Raw genomic sequence first — 15561 nt, forward strand, 5'->3', positions numbered from 1 at the left:
TGCCCAATCAGCTGTCCCCTTAGCCTCGTGTAAGGCGTGGCTTCCGCTGTCACTCCCCTATGGTATTAGCTCGGCCACGCCCCAAGGTGGTTGGAAGGTTCCGGAAGGTTTCCCGGTGCATTGTGGGAGTGGTGGTGCCGGCTCGCGTCCTGACACAGCTGACAAGATGATGGTGAGTGACGGAGAATCCGCCGCCATCCGGAGCGGGGACCGGACCGGGGAGAGCGGGGACGGGACCGGGGAGAGCGGGGATGTGAGAGGCCTCAGTGTCCGGGGAGGAGACATCTCCACACATGTCAGGCCGAGGAGCGGGAAACATGTCCTCTGCTTATAGGGGCTCTCCACCCCTGGACCCTCCCCCGCTGCTAATAGGGGCTCCCCACCCCTGGACCCTCCCCCGCTGCCTATAGGGGCTCTCCACCCCTGGACCCTCCCCCGCTGCTTATAGGGGCTCTCCACCCCTGGACCCTCCCCCGCTACTTATAGGGGCTCCCCACCCCTGGACCCTCCCCCGCTGCCTATAGGGGCTCCCCACCCCTGGACCCTCCCCCGCTGCTTATAGGGGCTCCCCACCCCTGGACCCTCCCCCGCTGCTTATAGGGGCTCCCCACCCCTGGACCCTCCCCCGCTGCTTATAGGGGCTCTCCACCCCTGGACCCTCCCCCGCTGCTTATAGGGGCTCTCCACCCCTGGACCCTCCCCCGCTGCTTATAGGGGCTCCCCACCCCTGGACCCTCCCCCGCTGCTTATAGGGGCTCCCCACCCCTGGACCCTCCCCCGCTGCCTATAGGGGCTCTCCACCCCTGGACCCTCCCCCGCTGCCTATAGGGGCTCTCCACCCCTGGACCCTCCCCCGCTGCTTATAGGGGCTCCCCACCCCTGGACCCTCCCCCGCTGCTTATAGGGGCTCCCCACCCCTGGACCCTCCCCCGCTGCCTATAGGGGCTCTCCACCCCTGGACCCTCCCCCGCTGCTTATAGGGGCTCCCCACCCCTGGACCCTCCCCCGCTGCCTATAGGGGCTCTCCACCCCTGGACCCTCCCCCGCTGCTTATAGGGGCTCCCCACCCCTGGACCCTCCCCCGCTGCCTATAGGGGCTCTCCACCCCTGGACCCTCCCCCGCTGCCTATAGGGGCTCTCCACCCCTGGACCCTCCCCCGCTGCCTATAGGGGCTCTCCACCCCTGGACCCTCCCCCGCTGCTTATAGGGGCTCCCCACCCCTGGACCCTCCCCCGCTGCCTATAGGGGCTCTCCACCCCTGGACCCTCCCCCGCTGCTTATAGGGGCTCCCCACCCCTGGACCCTCCCCCGCTGCCTATAGGGGCTCTCCACCCCTGGACCCTCCCCCGCTGCCTATAGGGGCTCTCCACCCCTGGACCCTCCCCCGCTGCTTATAGGGGCTCCCCACCCCTGGACCCTCCCCCGCTGCCTATAGGGGCTCTCCACCCCTGGACCCTCCCCCGCTGCTTATAGGGGCTCCCCACCCCTGGACCCTCCCCCGCTGCCTATAGGGGCTCCCCACCCCTGGACCCTCCCCCGCTGCTTATAGGGGCTCTCCACCCCTGGACCCTCCCCCGCTGCCTATAGGGGCTCTCCACCCCTGGACCCTCCCCCGCTGCCTATAGGGGCTCTCCACCCCTGGGCCCTCCCCCGCTGCTTATAGGGGCTCTCCACCCCTGGGCCCTCCCCCGCTGCTTATAGGGGCTCTCCACCCCTGGACCCTCCCCCGCTGCTTATAGGGGCTCTCCACCCCTGGGCCCTCCCCCGCTGCTTATAGGGGCTCTCCACCCCTGGACCCTCCCCCGCTACCTATAGGGGCTCTCCACCCCTGGGCCCTCCCCCGCTGCTTATAGGGGCTCCCCACCCCTGGACCCTCCCCCGCTGCTTATAGGGGCTCCCCACCCCTGGACCCTCCCCCGCCGCTTATAGGGGCTCTCCACCCCTGGACCCTCCCCCGCCGCTTATAGGTGCTCTCCACCCCTGGACCCTCCCCCGCCGCTTATAGGGGCTCTCCACCCCTGGACCCTCCCCCGCCGCTTATAGGGGCTCTCCACCCCTGGACCCTCCCCCGCCGCTTATAGGGGCTCCCCACCCCTGGACCCTCCCCCGCTGCTTATAGGGGCTCTCCACCCCTGGACCCTCCCCCGCTGCCTATAGGGGCTCCCCACCCCTGGACCCTCCCCCGCTGCCTATAGGGGCTAACCACTCCTGGACCCTCCCCCGCTGCCTATAGGGGCTCCCCACCCCTGGACCCTCCCCCGCCGCTTATAGGGGCTCCCCACCCCTGGACCGTCCCCCGCCGCTTATAGGGGCTCTCCACCCCTGGACCCTCCCCCGCCGCTTATAGGTGCTCTCCACCCCTGGACCCTCCCCCGCCGCTTATAGGGGCTCTCCACCCCTGGACCCTCCCCCGCCGCTTATAGGGGCTCTCCACCCCTGGACCCTCCCCCGCCGCTTATAGGGGCTCCCCACCCCTGGACCCTCCCCCGCTGCTTATAGGGGCTCTCCACCCCTGGACCCTCCCCCGCTGCTTATAGGGGCTCCCCACCCCTGGACCCTCCCCCGCTACCTATAGGGGCTCTCCACCCCTGGATCCTCCCCCGCTGCTTATAGGGGTTCTCCACCCCTGGACCCTCCCCCGCTGCTTATAGGGGCTCCCCACCCCTGGACCCTCCCCCGCTGCTTATAGGGGCTCCCCACCCCTGGACCCTCCCCCGCTGCTTATAGGGGCTCTCCACTCCTGGACCCTCCCCCGCTGCTTATAGGTGCTTCCCACCCCTGGACCCTCCCCCGCTGCCTATAGGGGCTCTCCACCCTTGGACCCTCCCCCGCTTATAGGGGCTCTCCACCCCTGGACCCTCCCCCGCTGCTTATAGGGGCTCTCCACTCCTGGACCCTCCCCCGCTGCTTATAGGGGCTCCCCACCCCTGGACCCTCCCCCGCTACCTATAGGGGCTCCCCACCCTTGGACCCTCCCCCGCTTATAGGGGCTCTCCACCCCTGGACCCTCCCCCGCCGCCTATAGGGGCTCTCCACCTCTGGACCCTCCCCCGCTGCCTATAGGGGCTCTCCACCCCTTGACCGTCCCCCGCTGCTTATAGGGGCTCTCCACCCCTGGACCCTCCCCCGCTGCTTATAGGGGCTCTCCGCCCCTGGACCCTCCCCCGCTGCCTATAGGGGCTCTCCACCCCTGGACCCTCCCCCGCTGCTTATAGGGGCTCTCCACCCCTGGACCCTCCCCCGCCGCTTATAGGGGCTCCCCACTCCTGGACCCTCCCCCGCCGCTTATAGGGGCTCCCCACCCCTGGACCCTCCCCCGCCGCTTATAGGGGCTCTCCACCCCTGGACCCTCCCCCGCCGCTTATAGGGGCTCTCCACCCCTGGACCCTGTGGGGGGGGCGGTCTAGTGGATCGGCAGTTTGTTGCCGTGGTGATCGCACTGACATGATTTACCGCACAGTGAACGCTATAGAACACAAATAATAATGGAGGATTCTGTTTTTTTTTCCTTTTAACTTTGAGCAATTCTTGTATAATTCTCCTTTGTTGTCACTTGTCCGTCTCTGTCCGTCTGCGCGGGGGCGGCTGTTTTTTTGCCCCATCACTTTCTCTTGCAGTCTTGTCGGTGCGGCTGTGACCGGTGATTTTGGCGTTTTCTTATTTTTTGCAATGACCCCCGACAGGGGCGCGAGGCTGCCAGTGACTGCGGTGTGTATGAGGTCACCAGGCAGCATTTCTTCAGCTCATTGAAACCTGTGATGGCCGCTGCTGTTTGCTGGCAGCGGTCACGAGAGAGACTGACTGTGCACAGAGAGCGGACGAAGAGCGGCAGCGGTCACGAGAGAGACTGACTGGGCACAGAGAGCGGAGGAGGAGCCGCAGCGGTCACGAGAGAGACTGATAGGGCACAGAGAGCGGAGGAGGAGCCGCAGCGGTCACGAGAGAGACTGACTGGGCACAGAGAGCGGAGGAGGAGCCGCAGCGGTCACGAGAGAGACTGACAGGTCACAGAGAGCGGAGGAGGAGTGGCAGCGGTCACGAGAGAGACTGATAGGGCACAGAGAGCGGAGGAGGAGTGGCAGCGGTCACGAGAGAGACTGATAGGGCACAGAGAGCGGAGGAGGAGTGGCAGCGGTCACGAGAGACTGACGGGGCATAGAGAGCGGAGGAGGAGCCGCAGCGGTCACGAGAGAGACTGACAGGGCACAGAGAAGGGAGGAGGAGCGGCAGCAGTCACGAGAGACTGACAGGGCACAGAGCGGAGGAGGAGCGGCAGCGGTTATGAGAGACTGACAGGGCACAGAGCGGAGGAGGAGCGGCAGCGGTCACGAGAGACTGACAGCACAGAGCGGAGGAGGAGCGGCAGCGGTTATGAGAGACTGGCAGGGCACAGAGAAGGGAGGAGGAGCGGCAGCGGTTATGAGAGACTGGCAGGGCACAGAGAAGGGAGGAGGAGCGGCAGCGGTCACGAGAGACTGGGCACAGAGAGCGGAGGAGGAGCCGCAGTGGTCACGACAGAGACTGACAGGGCACAGAGCGGAGGAGGAGCGGCAGCGGTTATGAGAGACTGACGGGGCACAGAGCGGAGGAGGAGCGGCAGCGGTCCTGTAGGGGAGCTCGGATCTCTTACATTACAGGGTTGTCCACTACTTTATCATTGATGTATCCAGGATAGGTCATCAATGTCTGATCGGTCAGGGTCCGGCACCTCAGCCAATCAGCTGGTAACAGTGGCCATGGCCGGGTACTGTACGTCCGCCTGTTATTCCAACCAGTAGGAGGCGGATGTGCAGTACCAGTTCTGGCCACTATGAGAAGGCGGCCAGTGACCGCCGCCATCATTAACAGCTGATCGGCGGTAGTGCCAGGTGTCGAACGCTGACCAGTCGTACATTGACCTATCCCAAGGATAGGTCATCAATGATACAGTAGTGGACACCCGTTAAGGGTCAGTCGGTGACCCCCGCACATGTCTCCTTACGTCTGGAGGTTTTATGAGTGAATATTTCTGGGTCACCGTATTGTAGAATGTATAGAGCTCTGTACGGGGAGCAGCGTCATACACGGGACAGTGGACCCCCGGGAAGTGGTGAGTTGCGGGCAGGGGCAGGCACAATGAGGAGACGAGCGGCTCTACAAGTGCCTGGGTGACCAAGACCATGTTGCTTCCGGCAGTTGTGGATCCTGAGCCCTGGACGTGTCGACATTACTGCACAGGAAAGTGGTCAATGGAGTCCTGCAGGGGCCCCGCAGTATTCATAGACACGGCCCGGGGTCAGCTGCACTCCTGTACAGCACAATGACACCTACTACTATTACAGTACCGCCACTCACACTACTAATACCGCTGCTACAGCAAGTACTATACACTGCATAAATAATACTGCCACTATGACGCTACTGTTATATACCGGACACAGAATGCTGATACTACTTCTATACACTGCATAAATAATACCGCCACTGACGCTACTGTTATATAATGGACACAGAATGCTGACACTACTTCTATACACTGCACAAATACTGGCACTGTGACTGTACTTCTATATACCTGACACAGAATGCTGACAATACTGTTATAGACTGTGCAAATGCAAATAATACCACCACTGTGACGCTACTGGTATAGACCGGACACAGAATGCTGATACTACTGCTATACAATGTGCAAATAATACTGCCACTGTGACGCTACTGGTATAGACCGGACACAGAATGCTGATACTACTGCTATACAATGTGCAAATAATACCACCACTGTGATGCTACTGGTATAGACCGGACACAGAATGCTGATACTACTGCTATACAATGTGCAAATAATACTGCCACTGTGACGCTACTGGTATAGACCGGACACAGAATGCTGATACTACTGCTATACAATGTGTAAATTATACCACCACTGTGACGCTACTGGTATAGACAGGACACAGAATGCTGATACTACTGCTATACAATGTGTAAATTATACCACCACTGTGACGCTACTGGTATAGACCGGACACAGAATGCTGATACTACTGCTATACACTGTGCAAATAATACCACCACTGTGATGCTACTGGTATAGACAGGACACAGAATGCTGATACTACTGCTATACAATGTGCAAATAATACCACCACTGTGATGCTACTGGTATAGACCGGACACAGAATGCTGATACTACTGCTATACAATGTGCAAATAATACCACCACTGTGATGCTACTGGTATAGACCGGACACAGAATGCTGATACTACTGCTATACAATGTGTAAATTATACCACCACTGTGACGCTACTGGTATAGACAGGACACAGAATGCTGATACTACTGCTATACACTGTGCAAATAATCCTACCACTGTGATGGTATAGACCGGACACAGAATGCTGACACTACTGCTATATAGTGATGAGCGAATATACTCGTTGGTTGGGTTTTCCAGAGCTCCGGTGGTCTCCCGAGGATTTTTTAGTGTTCGGAGATTGTTTTCATCGCCTCATTAATGATTTACAGCTTTTAGCCAGGCTGAGTACATGTGGGGGTTGCCTGGTTGCTAGGGACTCCCCACGCGGCCTGCTTCTTAGCCCGGTCCTGCTCACTGTCCCCGCTCGCCCTGCTTCTTAGCCCGCTCCTCCTGACTGTCCCTGCGCCGCCTGCTTCTTAGCCCAGTCCTGCTGACTGTTCCCGCGCCGCCTGCTTCTTAGCCCGGTCCTGCTCACTGTCCCCGCTCGCCCTGCTTCTTAGCCCGCTCCTCCTGACTGTCCCTGCGCCGCCTGCTTTTTAGCCCGGTCCTGCTGACTGTTCCCGCGCCGCCTGCTTCTTAGCCCCGTCCTGCTGACTGTTCCCGCGCCGTCTGCTTCTTAGCCCCGTCCTGCTGACTGTTCCCGCGCCGCCTGTTTCTTAGCCCCGTCCTGCTGACTGTTCCCGCGCCACCTGCTTCTTAGCCCCGTCCTGCTGACTGTTCCCGCGCCGCCTGTTTCTTAGCCCCGTCCTGCTGACTTCCCGCGCCACCTGCTTCTTAGCCCGGTCCTGCTGACTGTTCCCGCGTGGCCTGCTTCTTAGCCCACTCCTCCTGACTGTCCCCGCGCGGCCTGCTTCTTAGCCCGGTCCTCCTGACTGTCCCCTCACCGCCTGATTCTTAGCTTGGTCCTGCTGACTGTCCCCTCACCGCCTGCTTCTTAGCCCGGTCCTCATGACTGTCCCCGCGCGGCCTGCTTCTTAGCCCGGTCCTCCTGACTGTCCCCGTGCGGCCTGCTTCTTAGCCCGCTCCTCCTGACTGTCCCCGTGCGGCCTGCTTTTTAGCTCGGTCCTCCTGACTGTCCCCTCTCCGCCTTCTTCTTAGCCTGCTCCTCCTGACTTTCTCCGCCCGGCCAGCTTCTTAGCCCGGTCCTTCTGACTGTCTTCGTGCGGCCTGCTTCTTAGCCCGGTCCTCCTGACTGTCCTCGCGCAGCCTGCTTCTTAGCCCGGTCTTGCGGACTGTCCCCTCTCCGCCTTCTTCTTAGCCTGCTCCTCCTGACTTTCTCCGCCCGGCCAGCTTCTTAGCCCGGTCCTGCTGACTGTCCCCGCATGGCCAGCTTCTTAGCCCGGTCCTGCTGACTGTGCCCGCGTGGCCGGCTTCTTAGCCCGGTCCTTCTGACTGTCCCCGCACAGCCTGCTTCTTAGCCCGGTCCTCCTGACTGTCCTCGCGCAGCCTGCTTCTTAGCCCGGTCTTGCGGACTGTCCCCTCTCCGCCTTCTTCTTAGCCTGCTCCTCCTGACTTTCTCCGCCCGGCCAGCTTCTTAGCCCGGTCCTGCTGACTGTCCCCGCATGGCCAGCTTCTTAGCCCGGTCCTGCTGACTGTGCCCGCGTGGCCGGCTTCTTAGCCCGGTCCTTCTGACTGTCCCCGCACAGCCTGCTTCTTAGCCCGGTCCTGCTGACTGTCCTCGCGCTGCCTGCTTCTTAGCCCGCTCCTCCTGACTGTCCCCGCGCGGCCTGCTTCTTAGCCCGGTCCTTCTGACTGTCCCCGCGTGGCCAGCTTCTTAGCCCGGTCCTGCTGACTGTCCCCGCGTGGCCGGCTTCTTAGCCCGGTCCTTCTGACTGTCCCCGCACAGCCTGCTTCTTAGCGCGGTCCTGCTGACTGTCCTCGCGCGGCCTGCTTCTTAGCCCGCTCCTCCTGACTGTCCCCGCGCGGCCTGCTTCTTAGCCCGGTCCTTCTGACTGTCCCCGCGCGGCCTGCTTCCTACCATGTGAGCGGGCAGTAACCCCTCGTGTCTTGTCTTCCCCCTGTAGCCCACTCCAGTCATCCTCCTGAAAGAAGGCACAGACACGTCTCAGGGCGTCCCGCAGCTCGTCAGCAACATCAATGCCTGCCAGGTGATCGCTGAGGCCGTGCGCACCACCCTGGGCCCACGGGGCATGGATAAGCTCATCGTAGATGACAGAGGTGAGTGCGTCCTCCCAGTGCCCACCTGCCCTTAGTAATCAACCACCAGATGTAGAAGACCCTGACATTGTGCCACAAGGGTGTGAGAGGGCAGCCGCTCGTCTCTGCGCACACGGATAGCCCTCCCCTCCCCTCACCTCATTGTTTATCGCAGGTAAAGCCACGATCTCCAATGATGGAGCCACAATCCTGAAGCTCCTGGATGTCGTCCACCCTGCAGCCAAGACCCTGGTGGACATCGCCAAGTCCCAGGATGCCGAGGTAACGCAGATCAGCGCCGGGGGGTCTGGCACTTCTGTGGACAAGGCTTCTAATGAGACTCTTCTACACATAACAGGTGGGTGACGGCACCACGTCCGTGACGCTGCTGGCAGCCGAGTTCATGAAGCAGGTGAAGCCCTACGTGGAGGAGGGTCTGCACCCCCAGGTCATCATCCGAGCGTACCGCACCGCCACCCAGCTGGTGAGTAGCCGATTATCCCCGGTATCAGGGCCGTGTGCTCGGGATTATATACAGCATTCCCCCAGTATCAGGGCCGTGTGCTCGGGATTATATACAGCATACCCCCCGGTATCAGTACCATGTACTCTGGATTATATACAGCATACCCCCAGTATCAGGGCTGTGTGCTCGGGATTATATACAGCATACCCCCAGTATCAGGGCCGTGTGCTCGGGATTATATACAGCATCCCCCCGGTATCAGGGCCGTGTGCTCGGGATTATATACAGCATACCCCCGGTATGAGGGCTGTGTTCTCTTGATTATATACAGCATACCCCCAGTATCAGGGCCATGTACTCTGGATTATATACAGCATACCCCCGGTATGAGGGCTGTGTTCTCTGGATTATATACAGCATACCCCCGGTATGAGGGCTGTGTTCTCTGGATTATATACAGCATACCCCCAGTATGAGGGCCGTGTGCTCGGGATTATATACAGCATACCCCCGGTATCAGGGCCATGTACTCGGGATTATATACAGCATACCCCCGGTATCAGGGCCATGTACTCGGGATTATATACAGCATACCCCCAGTATGAGGGCCGTGTGCTCGGGATTATATACAGCATACCCCCAGTATCAGGGCCATGTACTCGGGATTATATACAGCATACCCCCAGTATGAGGGCCATGTACTCTGGATTATATACAGCATACCCCCAGTATCAGGGCCGTGTGCTCGGGATTATATACAGCATACCCCCAGTATCAGGGCCGTGTGCTCGGGATTATATACAGCATACCCCCAGTATGAGGGCTGTGTTCTCTGGATTATATACAGCATACCCCCAGTATGAGGGCCGTGTGCTCGGGATTATATACAGCATACCCCCGGTATGAGGGCTGTGTTCTCTGGATTATATACAGCATACCCCCGGTATGAGGGCTGTGTTCTCTGGATTATATACAGCATACCCCCAGTATGAGGGCCGTGTGCTCGGGATTATATACAGCATCCCTCCCGGTATGAGGGCCGTGTGCTCGGGATTATATGCAGCATACCCCCCACCCCAGTATGAGGGCTGTATTCTCTGGATTATGTACAGCATTCCCCCAGTATGAGGACCGGCCTCTGCGCTCCGTCTCTTCTGTTGTCCTGCAGACTTCGGAGCTCTGTAATTTTCATGTTTTTTTTTTTCAGGCTGTCAATAAAATTAAGGAACTTTCTGTAACCGTAAAGAAGGAGGACAAAGAGTAAGTGTCCGTCATACTCTACGATCCGGAATCTGATGCCTGTCCTGTTCTAAATTCACCATATTCTCTGCAGAGAGCAGCGGCGCCTGCTGGAGAAGTGCGCGGCCACTGCCCTGAGCTCCAAGCTCATTGCTCTGCACAAGGACTTCTTCTCTAAGATGGTGGTGGACGCAGTGACCTTGTTAGATGATCTGCTGCAGCTGAAGATGATTGGCATTAAGAAGGTCCAGGGAGGAGCTCTGGAGGTGGGTGCCGCTGTACCTTATTCCCCGTAGGGCGGATGCTCCTCTCTATCCCCTCTCCTCGGGGTGGGGGGGTGGATGCTCCTTTCTATCCCCGGGGTGGATGGGCCTCTCTATCCCCTCTCCCCAGGGGGTGGTGAATGCTATCGCCTCTCCCCGGGGTTGTGGATGCTCCTCTCTATCCCCGGGGTGGTAGATGGGCCTCTATCCCCTCTCCCCGGGTTGGTGGATGCTCTCCCCGACGTGGTGGATGGGCCTCTCTATCCCCTCTCCCCCGGGGTGATGAATGGGGCCGGGACTGCAGACACTAACACTCTGTATCCTCAGGATTCTCGGCTGGTGGCCGGAGTCGCGTTCAAGAAGACCTTCTCCTATGCAGGATTTGAGATGCAGCCCAAGAAGTACACGTCCCCACGGATCGCTCTGCTGAACGTGGAGCTTGAGTTGAAAGCCGAGAAGGACAATGCTGAAGTCCGGGTCAGCAATGTGGAGGTAAGGGGTCCGATCAGAGTGGGGGCAGCGGGCTGTGCGGGTACACAATGCCAATGTCTGTCCTCTATCACAGGAGTACCAGGCCATTGTGGACGCAGAGTGGAATATCCTCTATGACAAGCTGGATAAGATTTACAAGTCCGGAGCCAAAGTCGTCCTCTCCAAGCTTCCCATCGGGGACGTGGCCACGCAGTACTTCGCTGACCGGGATCTCTTCTGTGCTGGCAGAGTCCCGGAGGAGGACCTCAGGAGAACCATGATGGTAGGAGGCTACCACTGTGGTCATGTGGTGCTGTACTAGTGGGGGCTTTCCTCTCTGCCCAGTATAACGCCGCCGGTGCTTTTCTCCCAGGCCTGCGGCGGCTCCATCCAGACCAGTGTGAACGCTATGGCGGACGACGTGCTGGGCCAGTGTGCTCTGTTCGAGGAGGCCCAGGTGGGCGGAGAAAGGTGAACGCTACCATAAAATGTGTAAAGATGATACTTCCCAGAATGCAAATCACCAGCGCAGATACCGAACAATCAGGCGGAGGCGTAGGAGGAGACTGCTGTATTTGTTGTCCACCCCGGAGAACCGCACCTTAATCAATTCAGGACACAACGTCCAATAAAGCAGTGTCTGCCCCGTCCTGAGCAGCGTTGGTGCTTCCAGCAGTCACATAGTTACACGTCGGCTGCCGCTCATCACACTCCCATCAGGGCAGACGTTAGCTCTGATGACATGAAGGCTGCAGTCGATATTTGACACGGCCGGGATCAGCGGCGCCGCTTGGGATGGGGCAGACACGGCTTTGGATTTGGGTCCTGCATGGAGTGAGCTGGGCTTTTCTGGTAGAAGACAACCTAAAGGTGTAATAGGACATAGTCATGAAGTCTATGTAAGCCGCCATGTTTGTTGCCATCCTCACCCGTCCTGCATCGGTTTGTTGCCACCATGTAGTGACTCTACCGTCCTACACATCCCTTCCTTTTTGTCTTCATTTATTATTTTCTTGCAGATACAACTTCTTCTCCGGCTGCGTAAAAGCTAAAACCTGCACCATCATCCTGCGAGGAGGAGCCGAGCAATTCATGGAGGAGACTGAGCGATCTCTGCACGACGCCATCATGATTGTGCGCAGGGCCATCAAGGTGAGTCTCCGCGCTCGTCTCCGCGCTCGTGTCCGCAGCCTGCTCTTCCCGTCTCTGTAACCCTTCTCTTCTGCCTCTAGAACGACTCTGTGGTCGCTGGTGGAGGCGCCATTGAGATGGAGCTGTCTAAGTACCTGCGGGATTACTCCAGGACCATTCCTGGCAAGCAGCAGCTCCTCATCGGCTCCTACGCCAAGGCGCTGGAGATCATTCCCCGGCAGCTCTGCGATAACGCCGGATTCGATGCCACCAACATCCTGAACAAGCTGAGAGCAAAGCATGCCCAGGTGAGCGGCCGCGCACGGCACCCCTCTAGAGCGGTCTGGCCGCCATGCAGTGCCTGTGAGTCCCCGGCTCCAGTCCTACATGCCACCATTGTTTGGCATCCGTGGCCTCTGTAGGGCGTCTGATCCCGTGATTACGGTTAACCCTGCATCTGCTGGCTGTTCACAGGGTGGCACGTGGTACGGAGTGGACGTGAACAATGAAGACATTGCCGATAACTTTGACGCCTGTGTCTGGGAGCCGGCCATCGTGAGGATCAATGCCCTGACCGCAGCTTCCGAAGCCGCCTGCCTCATTCTGTCCGTAGACGAGACCATCAAGAACCCACGCTCCTCAGCAGACGGGGCCCCAGGAGGCCGTGGACGGGGCCGACCGCACCAACATTAACCTCCACTCAAAGGGTGTGTGAGCGGCAGAGGAGGAAGGGGGGATTGCTCCAGGACACTGACCACCAGCTGTTGTGGAACTAAAACTCTCAGCCCCGCCTGCAAGAGGTATGCTGGGAGTTGTAGTCCCCCTGCAGCTCGGTGGTTGATCCATGGTCTAGAATCTCCGCTCGTCACTTCATTATGAGGCGGTATGTTTCCTGTGCACTCCCCCAGCAGGACGGGACCCTCACTCCCATCATCCACTAGTTTTGCGCTGAGGTTCTTTTTGTTACTGTATTTATTTTCTCTGATCTGAAGATTCTCGATAATAAACGCACTTCGCTGAGGAACGAGCTCCGAGCCTGTGTCTGGTCTGCGAGAAGTCAGCTCCCCTCCCCCGCTGCACCAGTATTATCACAGCATATCTCATGGGACCCCCTAACCATTACAAGAGCAGGGGTCCCGAAATCATCTGAGGTGTCACCACAGTGGACAAGCATGTGCACCTCGTTCACAAAGGACCCCCGTACTCACAAACAGCAGGGGGCCCTGCAGGTGGACACCCCCCTCTTGGGAATCAACATTTTGTAAAAAATAAAAAAAATCGGTTTCTAGCAGAATAAATTGATAAATGTTTTTGGTATACTAATTCTTCATGTAGTCAGAACCCCCCTTCCAACTACAATGGTCTGTTCTAGTGTCAGGGATAATCGGGCAGATCACACCGCTGCCACCAATTTATCAAGGAGAAGCAACACCGCTGCCTCCAGTCGTCCATCACTGGCTCCACTAAGTCTGGGATGAGTCCTTCGATCAGAGGAAGCTCTTCCCCGGAAAGTAAACTTCTCTGCCTCTCAGTACAATAATCCTAGGCTTAAGGTACCGTCACACATAACGATATCATTGACGATATCGTTGCTTTTTGTGACGTAGCAACGATATCGTTAAGGAAATCGTTATGTGTGACAGCGACCAACGATCAGGCCCCTGCTGGGAGATCGTTGGTCGCTGGGGAAAGTCCAGAACTTTATTTTGTCGCTGGATCTCCCGGTGACATCGCTGGATCGGCGTGTGCGACGCCGATCCAGCGATGTCTTCACTGGTAACCAGGGTAAACATCGGGTTACTAAGCGCAGGGCCGCGCTTAGTAACCCGATGTTTACCCTGGTTACCAGCGTAAACATAAAAAAACCAAACACTACATACTTACCTTCCGCTGTCTGTCCCCGGCGCTCTGCTTCCCTGCACTGGCTGTGAGCGCCGGCCAGCCAGAAAGCACAGCGGTGACGTCACCGCTCTGCTTTCCGGCTGGCCGGCGCTGACAGTGCAGAGGAAAGCAGAGCGCCGGGGACAGACACGGAAGGTAAGTATGTAGTGTTTGGTTTTTTTACGTTTACGCTGGTAACCAGGGTAAACATCGGGTTACTAAGCGCGGCCCTGCGCTTAGTAACCCGATGTTTACCCGGGGAATTCGGGATCGTTGGTCGAAGGAGAGCTGTCTGTGTGACAGCTCTCCAGCGACCAAACAGCGACGCTGCAGCGATCCGGATCGTTGTCGGTATCGCTGCAGCGTCGCTTAGTGTGACGGTACCTTAAGTGTATGCTCCTCCATACAATATAATGCACCTCCCATGGTTCTCCATACAATATAATGCACCTCCATGGTCCTCCATACAATATAATGCACCTCCATGGTCCTCCATACAATATAATGCACCTCCATACAATATAATGCACCCCCATGGTCCTCCATACAATATAATGCACCTCCATGGTCCTCCATACAATATAATGCACCTCCATACAATATAATGCACCCCCATAGTCCTCCATACAATATAATGCACCTCCATGGTCCTCCATACAATATAATGCACCTCCATACAATGTAATGCACCCCCATAGTCCTCCATACAATATAATGCACCTCCATGGTCCTCCATACAATATAATGCACCTCCATACAATGTAATGCACCCCCATAGTCCTCCATACAATATAATGCACCTCCATGGTCCTCCATACAATATAATGCACCCCCATGGTCCTCCATACAATATAATGCACCTCCATGGTCCTCCATACAATATAATGCAACTCCATGGTCCTCCATACAATATAATGCACCTCCATGGTCCTCCATACAATATAATGCACCTCCATGGCCCTCCATACAATGTAATGCACCCCCATAGTCCTCCATACAATATAATGCACCCCCATGGTCCTCCATACAATATAATGCACCTCCATGGTCCTCCATACAATATAATGCACCTCAATGGTCCTCCATACAATATAATGCACCTCCATGGTCCTCCATACAATATAATGCACCTCCATACAATATAATGTACCCCCATACAATATAATGCACCTCCATGGTCCTCCATACAATATAATGCACCTCCATGGTCCTCCATACAATATAATGCACCCCCATGGTCCTCCATACAATATAATGCACCTCCATGGTCCTCCATACAATATAATGCACCTCCATGGTCCTCCATACAATATAATGCACCCCCATGGTCCTCCATACAATATAATGCACCTCCATGGTCCTCCATACAATATAATGCACCTCCATGGTCCTCCATACAATATAATGCACCTCCATGGTCCTCCATACAATATAATGCACCTCCATACAATATAATGTACCCCCATACAATATAATGCACCTCCATGGTCCTCCATACAATATAATGCACCTCCATGGTCCTCCATACAATATAATGCACCTCCATGGTCCTCCATACAATATAATGCACCTCCATGGTCCTCCATACAATATAATGTACCTCCATACAATATAATGTACCCCCATACAATATAATGCACCTCCATGGTCCTCCATACAATATAATGCACCCCCATGGTCCTCCATACAATATAATGCACCTCCATGGTCCTC

General features: G+C 57.5%; 1 protein-coding gene across 1 annotated transcript; it reads left to right on the forward strand.

Annotated features, from left to right (window-relative positions):
- Positions 1-99: 99 nt before the first annotated feature.
- Positions 100-12994, forward strand: CCT7 (chaperonin containing TCP1 subunit 7). The gene is made up of 12 exons (XM_069745080.1): positions 100-172; positions 8265-8418; positions 8573-8679; positions 8756-8881; positions 10071-10123; positions 10197-10368; positions 10693-10857; positions 10931-11119; positions 11210-11307; positions 11856-11988; positions 12069-12275; positions 12442-12994. Exons 1-12 carry the CDS (start codon positions 167-169, stop codon positions 12658-12660), a joined length of 1629 nt encoding a protein of 542 aa, XP_069601181.1. The 5' UTR covers positions 100-166; the 3' UTR covers positions 12661-12994.
- Positions 12995-15561: the final 2567 nt, after the last annotated feature.

The sequence above is a fragment of the Ranitomeya imitator genome, chromosome 1 (assembly GCF_032444005.1).
Source record: "Ranitomeya imitator isolate aRanImi1 chromosome 1, aRanImi1.pri, whole genome shotgun sequence".
NCBI lineage: Eukaryota > Metazoa > Chordata > Amphibia > Anura > Dendrobatidae > Ranitomeya > Ranitomeya imitator.

Coding starts and splice junctions, on each gene's coding strand:
- CCT7 (XM_069745080.1), top strand. Junction 8,680..8,755: donor CCAAGTCCCAGGATGCCGAG/GTAACGCAGATC, acceptor TACACATAACAG/GTGGGTGACGGCACCACGTC. Junction 11,308..11,855: donor GCCCAGGTGGGCGGAGAAAG/GTGAACGCTACC, acceptor ATTTTCTTGCAG/ATACAACTTCTTCTCCGGCT.